Raw genomic sequence first — 9,255 nt, 5'->3', positions numbered from 1 at the left:
TCACAAACTGTAAGTCCTAGGTATGCAGAACCTTTAATAAAGTTCACCTATTTTTTTACGGTGCTTTCAAAAATGCAGTAAAATACAGGGTGTTCCATTTAAAAAAACATAACTTTGATATAGTACGCTTTTCCTGGACACCCTGTATATTTCAAAATATTTTTAAAATGTAGCCGTAATCAACCTACACATACCCAGCTAAACAGGTTTCTCCAACATTTGCCGTTTGGTCCCTAGCGACCGAGGCGTTACTGGTTGCCCACCCTGCTTGAAAATAAAAATTTTTTTAAGTTTCTTAAAGATGAATTATTTATTTTCAAAAAATAGAGAAAACAAGGTATGAAATGTATTATCGTATCAAATGTAGTATTGTAAAGTTAAGGATGAATTATTTATTTTCAAAAAATAGAGAAAAAAAGGTATCAAATGTATTATTTAAATAAAAATAGGTTAAATCTTTCATTCTGGTAAAAAAAATTATGCAAATGATAATTCATATCAAATATTATGAAGGTTTGTGACATTATTTTGATGGTTTCTGCTACAATGCAAAAACAATCCTTTTAAACCGAAAAGTATCAAACATTTTTCTGCTACAAAACAAAAACCAACCTTTCAAACCGAAAAAAATTATGTAAAGTACCAAACATTATCGCACATATTAAAAATATAAATGACCTTACCTTCTTAGGCTTGTCTGAAGAATTTTCACTAATAACAGCAGTGTTCTTTTTCTCGGAACTAACGACGGAAGTGGCACTTGTGGTAGATGCAGAAGTACTTATGGTAGAAATCGCGGTCACGACGGCACTAACTTCACTCGTCACTACACTAACCGGAGTAGGCGTCCTTGAATTAGCTTTGCGCTTCTTTGAAACCTTCCCTTCCTTCGGATCCTTACCCTGTTCCGTCTCGACGGGTTCACTTTTTGACTCCTTTTTCTCGGGTTTACCTTCTAAAATAGCGTCTGTAGCGACACTGTCCTCACTTTTGGCACTTTTAGAACTAGAGACCTTACTTTTGTCAGAGTTTTTGGTATGGTTGTGGACGGTTTTTTGTTGAGAGCTGCTCGATGACTTGGAGGAAGTTTTCGAGGAAGGAGCCGATTTGCTCCCTACCGACGACTTCTTCTTACTGGAACTGCCTGATGGGGGAGAAGTATTATTCTTAGACAGACCACTTTCCGCTTCCTTTTCCGAGTTGGAATCCGAATTGTGGGACTCGTTTGAAACGGGTTTGTATGGAGGTATTGTCTTTACGTTACCTCCTTTTTTCTGAAATTAGAGAGTTTGTTTAATCTTGACACTTTCTAAGTTAATGTCTTACCAATTTGCTATAATGGTGTTGGCAGTACCCACAATACTTGACGTTATCCAAGTAATTTCCCGCCTCCTCGCAAAGCAACCCTAAACCCTGAGCGCAGGTAACGTGGAACTGCTGCTTGCAGCCAGCTTTGTTACACTGCATGCACGCCCCTACGGTAGAGTTGGACGCTTTGCCTTTCTCTTCACAAATATAACACACCTATCAAAACACGAAATAAAACTACCAAATTTTAAAAAAAAATCACTAACTTGCAACTGTAAAAGAAAGCATCTCTTCTGTGCAGTTCGGATCGACCAAACGGATGATGCCCAACTGCACACAATTTTTTTTTAACATTACATTAAAATATGAATATTATAAGGGTATACCTTATTAAATCGCTCTGCAGGTATCAATTGCAGCTGAATAGGTTCCATAGTCGTAACATTTCCGAAACGTACCTCCGGGATATACAACGCACACACCACGTGGGCCCAACCAGAATTGTCCGTCCTCTTGAGAGCTCCATATTTGCTAGGGCACAATTCGCATTTCTGAAAAACAGGATTAACTCTTGACATCACCATTGCTACTGCCAGAGTGTCTGTTTAGATGATGTAAAGATCACTAATAACAAAAAAGGTGCAATAGCTTTTATGGGTACTAAAGCAATAAATATATAAAACTACAGAAATAAGAGTTTTATAAAAAAAACTTATCAGGTTTTCTGAAATTATACTTATTACATTGACTTCACATTTTTGTTTAACAGATTACTTTGCGAAAATTATATATTTAAGTGGGATTCTTACCACTTTTACGGACCTCTCCTGGCTTTCACATTTACGACAGTACCAAGGACCAGTAGGAACAGTTACAATACCATAACAAGCTGCAATAAAAATGTAAATACACTAACAAAAAATGTCACACAAGATATTACTTTGACAAGTACAAATTTTCTTATTTTCCACTTTGTTTCAAATAAATTAGACTTACAGAAAAGTTTTCAAAATGTTGGTATATAAGTATTGTCGAAATGCTTTCAATTTTGCATACAAAATTATGTTTTAGTTTTTTTTTCACATTATGAAACAATTTTTCTCCTTCCAAAATTGAAGCGAAGTTCATTATCTTTCAAATTTGCTCAATATATGTATAACAAAAGATTATTGTTTTTTAGACTGATAAGTCAATATTAGATAGAAAAAAATCTAGCCACATCCAGAACAGTTCTAATGATTCCAAAATATTATCTGTAGAAATATAATTAATATTTCATCCATACTTACAACAGTAGCCAACATATCTAAATGATTTCATTCGTATTAACAAATTTATTATGTCATTAGCAAATTTACGCCTTAAACTAAGACTTCCTTGCCACAAAAGATATTTTCAAATCAGCACATAAACTGACAAAACCACAAATAATCTGTCCTTGAAACCTGGCAAAGTCTTTTTATCATGTAAAGTATTTAATAATTTTTAGCTTTTTGATTGGAATAGTTCATAAAGTTTGAATCATATGGAATGTGCCACAAGATTTATTTATACCTCAGTGCAAAAGTTCAAAGGGACCCTTGGGGTTGTTTATATTTATAGCTGTCCCTCAAGGTTCACCCTCTTAGGACTGCTACCTGAACTACCTCAATTCTTGGTAAAGTGACTATTTTTTTTTAGCTTATTTTTTATTAATAGATAGTTTAGCTAAACTTTCTCATATTTACTAAGGATATATTTTTATTCTTAAAAATATACCTACTTTGTCAATGATTTACAATAAACTTAATTTTTTTATTATCTTAAGAAACTTTGTACAAAAGTGGTTTTCAATCATTTATAACACAGAACAAATTTAACATAATGAAAAGAATATCAAAGAATTTTCGAGTATACCGGGATATTTTTATTAGAATATATATAAATAAAAATTAAATTCTGTTCGTTGGTAACCGCATCACTTGAGAACAACTGGACCGATTTGGCAAATTTTTTTTTTTAAATGTTCATACTAGTCCAAATAAAGTTTTTAGGGAAAGAAAAATTGGAAAAGTTGCCCAGAAAATTGGAAAATTCGGGAAAAAATGAAATTGCTTTTTTCTACGGGATTTTTGTATGAACTCAAGACCATAACACAGAATTCAAATGATGGATATATGTAATTCTTTTTTGTTTTGTTCCTTACGGTCCAGAAAAAAAAATTGGGACAATTTGGACAGGACAATGTCTGTTGAGTCAGCTAGTATGCAATAAATTAGATGGGATAACAAAGTACAGTAGAATTTTACCTACACGGGCCGCCGCTAGAGTCAAGTCGTCTGCCAAGCAAAAGAACGTTACACATATTTTTTCGTTCTGCTTAAGAACTGAACATTTTTTACCATGTGATTTCTAATGTTTTAAACACAAATACTACAAAATAATTACAAACGGTGTCTTAAAAACTGTAATGTTAAAAACAGAAATCGTATTTGTGCCAATATTTATAAAAAGCAATGCAAATAAGTTCGCAAAATAATGCTGATAGTTATTTTAATTTCCATAAATTTCTGTAACAATAAACATATCATGATGTAAATAAGGTTCTGTTCATGGTTATTAAATTATGCATTTGCAACATTTCTTTTTCTGTATTAACTGTCTAAAGAAATTTCAACATATATACAGCAAAACTGGGACTAATAATAAACAATAGTTGTAAAATTGTTTATACAAAACAAAATATTTCAGTTTATTCATATCACAGCAAATTGTAAACTCAAAGAGGTTTGAGGAAAATTCGTTTAGTGTTCTTTTTATAACCTGGTTAGCAGGAGTCTTTAACCTCAATAATCACAAATTAAGTATTTCACAAGTTTTTGTTTAAATTAAACAGTTTTGTGAAATATACAGCCGCACATTATCATAAATCATTAAATAATATATATGCATCCTCTAAAAAGCGAAACCGATAAACTAAAGATATGTGAGACATAAAATAACCAGGCAAGAACAGAAATTATTAACTCAATTCAAACCTCTCACAAGTAGTTTTCTAGTTTGGCAAACTCGATCAAACCGGGTTAACTTCATTTCTCGCGAAAATGCCAAACCACTGTGAATTATAATTAACTGCCATTTAGGCATTTTCTCGGCAAAAATCTATTTGTTTTTCGTTTAAAGTAGGTAGCCAATGACAACACTCAAAGATAAAACCGAGGATCAAACTTTATAAATTTACGACTATGTGAACCTTGTTTATGTCATTAAAATGATAATAACAATATAGAATTTATACAAATTCTCGGTTCTGAGTGCCTATAGTTTTTTGAACCAATGTAAAAGAATAAGATGTGAATACCTTGATGAACAGCTACAGTACAAGATTGCCCATCGCAGTACACAAGTGGATTTTCGGACCAGCCTCTATCATCAGAACAAACACAACAGCCTCCTACCATCTCCCTCATAATGCAGAAAGCCGGATTTGCTAAACTAGCGATTTGACAATCCCACCCCACATCTCCAGTGCGATAGATTCACATTCATTGCTGCCCTTTGATTGTTAGTTTCCCACAGGAACCTAAAATTAAGGTTTACTTCAACACCAGCAAGGGGTAAAATTTTTGCGGGAGACTTCGGATTGACAAAAAAAAATTATTACATAAGAATCTTACAAAAAAATATCTCGATATAAATAAGTTAAACAGTAGCCGGTTAGTTTTGATAAACATTTATATTTAGCAGGAGTTTGTTAAGAGTAGTGCCTTTGTATTTATTTACGTTTAACGTGCTACCACAGCGTCATGGCTATTTTCGTGAGAATAGCAAATTTAGAGATGAAACACCATTTTGTTCAAAGATACACATTGCAAAATCACTTTATTTAATTATTTAACCGTTAATAAGAACACTGTACATACTTTTGCATAAAAATGCATAGTAAACACATTCAACTAGAGGGAAACCATTTTGTTTTTTGTAATTATTTTTGCCACTATCCGTTACTGCGCCTGCGCAACTCTATTTGGAGGTCTTCCAACAGTATTTTTAAAAAGTGTTTTATACTAAATAAAGAATTTAAAAACATTATGATTGAAATTTATTATTCCATTTAAATTACGAAAAACATATTTGAAGCAATCAGGTGAATATCAATTGTTTTTTCATTTCTTTGTCATCGTTTAAATTTAAAATTGCATTTTTCTTTATAAACGATATGATCATAGTTAAGGAGATCGTTGAAGTTAGGAGCGTTTGTTTGGACTGATCATTTCTGTAAAGTTGCAAAATGATCAGAGCACACTTACAATATGAAGTTAGATACTAATGTTTAATTAACTTAACACTATTAATGGCTACATTCATACAGAATCTATGAATTAGACCGTGTTCTTTACTTATTCATCATCGTCTTTTTGATTCGATAGTTGCCTCCAATATTATTGGCCTGTTTAAGCAATCCTAAATTCTGATTGGCTCTAGATCTAGATAATTCATCGGTGCGAGATGGATTTTCGATTATTGCAGATTTTGGCTTGGTTCCTTTTGAAATATAATGGATATTGACAAGATTGATATTAAAAAATAAATAAATCGAATAGAGAGCTAGTTATCCATAAGTAATAAAAAACTTGACAAGCAAAAACCGACAATTAAATTTTCAATTAAAGTGTAATCTTGGTTGCATAACTATGCCCAAAATAAATCATTGTTCGGACTTTCTAGGTTACTTCTTGACCCCTTATTATATTTTATTAGACACATCAAGGTTTCCAATTGTTATCAACAAATCCTTTATTAAATGATGTTGTTATTCCGGTTTGAACTAAATCTGTAATTACATTCTATTTAAAGTATTAAATTTAATATTTTGGGAGAGGGCGGCTTGCTTTTATTTAAATTTTACAAGCCAAAATATTAGCTAATTCAAGTCACAAGTTTGTATTGAACTGAATTGGGCAATCTCATCTCATTTTACTGCCAGTTACTATATGTTGTTCTAGATTGCCGGTCGTGTTGATACAAACTAGTGTCTATGTAAATATTTGAATTTTCTCTGCACTTTCACATTTGCAGTAAAAATTTAAATGCGAGAATACCCGTGTTAGGAACTCATAAAATATTAATTATATTAATCACACAGTTTTTAGTGAATACGTATAATATAAACTTAAAGCCGTTTAGATAAAAATAAATTTAAAATGGGTACGAGAGTTTGGGATTGTAGTGAAGACGGTGTGTTACTTTTTTATTACAGATTTTTTACAATTATATTTTTTTTTTTTTTTTTTAGGTAAAATCGAGTATGTTTCTTTAAATCCAGAATTTTTGCAAGGAGCGTTAAATGTTTTAAGAGGTGGATTTTTCCCACACGAAAGTGCCAGCGTTGCTGTAGATCTGGCTAAGCATCCGGATGCTATGACAGACCTAGAGGACCTTTCTATTGGAGCAGCAAAAGATGGAGTATCAGTTGTTGCTATTGAAAAATCAACGAAAAAAGTTGTTGGGGTCGCTTTTAATAAGTTACAGGTACCAAAGTTGTTACATATTTTTGTGTAATATATCTTTTTTTCCATTGTTCAAGGTAAAAAACGACCCTGGAGAAGAAAGCTTTTATGACAAACATGCCAAATCTTGCAAACATCCAGCGTCGAGGGGCCTTATTAAATTTATGATGGACGTAGACGCGACGGTCGACCTTTTCGAACAGTGTAACATAAACTGTTTGCTGGAAGTTATGTTTTTAGCCATACTTCCGGAATTTAGGAAAAGAGGAATCGGAAAAAAGCTGTGTGAAATATCTATGAGAGTGGCTAAATCATTGAACGACGGAGAAAATGTTAAACAAGCAGTAGAAATTGGAAAATCATTGCCGCTAGAACCAGTGCCACAGATCGTTTCTGCTTTGTTCACGTCGCCAACATCACAAAAAATCGGGAGGGCATTAAAGTGGGAAATCGTAGCTAGATCAAGTTACGAAGAGCATTTCCATGAAGGAAGGTCTTATGCCAGCGTACTGGGTAAAGATAATCCTTGTACGACTTTAGAATTTACAAGAATTTGATATTCTGTTTAAATTTTGCAAATAAAATTTTGCTATCATTGTATGTATAATTTTTCTCGCACAATCCTGAATCTGGTCTAGTATATGTACATTTATATTTTTCCACTATTCAAAGTAAAAAAGAATCCCAGAAAAGAATGTTTCTATGAAAACATTCTTCCTCAAGGAACTTTATTAAATCTATGATGGAAGTTGATGCGACCATTGACCTTTTCGAACAGTGTAACATCAACTAAAGTCATCGATTTTTTTCAAATGGCAACAACTTATGATTTAAGCCAATGGACACTGTAATTTTCTTTGTTGAACACAATAATTTTTTTGTTTTTTTTATTTAAAGGTATAGTCTTCCTGAAGTCAGTTGAACATGTATAAAAACACCTAGCAATAAAATTTCATAGGCATCCCTAAAAGTTTTCTGCTAAAGGTAAAAAAATAACAATAATTTGTATATAATGTCTAGAAAATGTCTATTCTAGGTTGTTAGTTTAGGTTTGAAAAGTTATTGAATAAAAATAATCGACAAAAGAATAATTCCGCATTGCTGCACTGCACTGCAAGGCAATGTGTCAACAACTGAAATTTATGGCCCAGTCGCCCAGAGCGGCTCTGTTTCTGCGCCGTTTGCCCGCATGCGCATTCCTCAATTGGGCGTATACATTTCTACCACTTCCACGTTTAGTTCAATCAGATCTGTATGTGGGTTTTGCTATATAAATATGGGAACAAGTTTTTCAAATATTTAAATGCCGAGTTGATGCGTAGCGGCCGAACCTGGTACATACTGCCTAGTTCTTTGGTCTTCAATTGAGATCGGAAAGACTATAATAAAATTTTGTTTTTTGCTCTTACAGTAAATTTTATTCCAAAATTTTGTTGTATGTACTTAAAAAAATCAAACTATTACGACTATTAAGAATTCAATGTAATGCCAAAATATTTTTATCTATTTCGGCAATTTCATAAAAAAAATAAATAAAAATTTTCATTTCCGAAAATGTTACTATGAATATATCTAGTTTTCAACATATGGGGTGTAAATTTTTTTGAAAATATCACACAAATAGAAATATTTCTAAATATGTTTGAAGCAAAATTATGGCCCAGTGACTGAGCTAAATAGAGGTAAAAATTCACTGAATTTTTCTACAATTACAGTAGAACCTCGATTATCCGCGCGGCGGATTCTTTGTGCGATGCGATGTATCCGCTCTGAATTATTCGCCACGGGGCGAAAAAAACGCTCAAAAATAAAAACAAAAACGAATCTCTGCTTAACTGTCGCGTATGTATTACTTACCTACGCAATTTACAGTAGCATTTGATTCGTGCACATGCAAAATTTCTTCATACATACGTATCAGCGTATATGCATGTGTATGTAATAGGTTATGTGACATAAGTTCTTATTTTTTGCAAAATAGGCGAGTTTGAGTGTTATTTCGATTAACCGTGTTTTCGATTATCCAGCAACGGTTCGGTAAAATAAAAATTGGATTTGAAGGTGTTGTGTGTGCATCGAAAATGGTGGTGGATATTTTGAGCATATATTGTAGTTTGTTTTGTACTTGTGCATTTAAAAATTACTGAATTTTGCTTTTTGGTAAGTACCTAAATTATTTTTAATAAGTATGATTATTTGGGTGACGTGAATCCTTGGGTACTTTAATTACATATTTTTCAAATTTATAATTTGATTACAAGTTAAGTTCCCGTTTTAAGAGATTCATAATTACTAAAATTCGAGCTAAAATTTAAGCACAACGCTATATTCGTACTACAAAATCGATACATTTTATTTTATTTAATTAAAAACTGGAAAACAATTGTCTTGAAATTTACTAAATGTTTCACAATACTAGTTGTTTACATTTTTTCCGTAGGACAAGTCTGCTGCGTGC

At 32.4% G+C, this 9,255-nt stretch overlaps 2 protein-coding genes across 4 annotated transcripts in view; one reads left to right on the top strand and one right to left on the bottom strand.

Moving 5' to 3' along the window:
• The window catches only part of LOC108913972 (protein AF-10), a 20,756-nt gene extending 15,479 nt beyond the window's left edge, over window positions 1-5,277 (bottom strand). The window contains exons 1-6 of the mRNA XM_018719644.1: window positions 5,211-5,277; window positions 4,649-4,870; window positions 2,118-2,197; window positions 1,695-1,859; window positions 1,327-1,524; window positions 684-1,274 (exon numbers count right to left, since the gene is read on the bottom strand). Coding sequence (XP_018575160.1) covers window positions 684-1,274; window positions 1,327-1,524; window positions 1,695-1,859; window positions 2,118-2,197; window positions 4,649-4,757 — 1,143 coding nt within the window. The 5' untranslated portion in view covers window positions 4,758-4,870; window positions 5,211-5,277. The remainder of the gene's footprint in view (window positions 1-683; window positions 1,275-1,326; window positions 1,525-1,694; window positions 1,860-2,117; window positions 2,198-4,648; window positions 4,871-5,210) is intronic.
• A 761-nt stretch (window positions 5,278-6,038) lies between these two features.
• On the top strand, window positions 6,039-7,397 carry LOC108913973. Of its 3 annotated transcripts, none has more exons than XM_018719648.1 (4): window positions 6,039-6,123; window positions 6,441-6,525; window positions 6,584-6,819; window positions 6,875-7,397. In XM_018719648.1, the coding sequence occupies exons 2-4, from the start codon at window positions 6,492-6,494 to the stop codon at window positions 7,352-7,354; spliced, it is 750 nt and encodes a 249-aa protein (XP_018575164.1). In that variant the 5' UTR covers window positions 6,039-6,123; window positions 6,441-6,491; the 3' UTR covers window positions 7,355-7,397. The 3 variants fall into 3 exon arrangements, with proteins under 3 accessions (XP_018575164.1, XP_018575163.1, XP_018575162.1); XM_018719647.1 differs by having other exon boundaries at window positions 6,434-6,525; XM_018719646.1 differs by lacking the exon at window positions 6,039-6,123 and having other exon boundaries at window positions 6,139-6,525.
• The last annotated feature ends 1,858 nt before the right edge of the window (window positions 7,398-9,255 follow it).

Source organism: Anoplophora glabripennis, unplaced genomic scaffold (assembly GCF_000390285.2).
Source record: "Anoplophora glabripennis isolate ALB-LARVAE unplaced genomic scaffold, Agla_2.0 scaffold665, whole genome shotgun sequence".
Taxonomy (NCBI): Eukaryota; Metazoa; Arthropoda; class Insecta; order Coleoptera; family Cerambycidae; genus Anoplophora; species Anoplophora glabripennis.
Note: the sequence above shows the minus strand (reverse complement) of the source record. Positions and strands in the feature narration are given on the sequence as shown.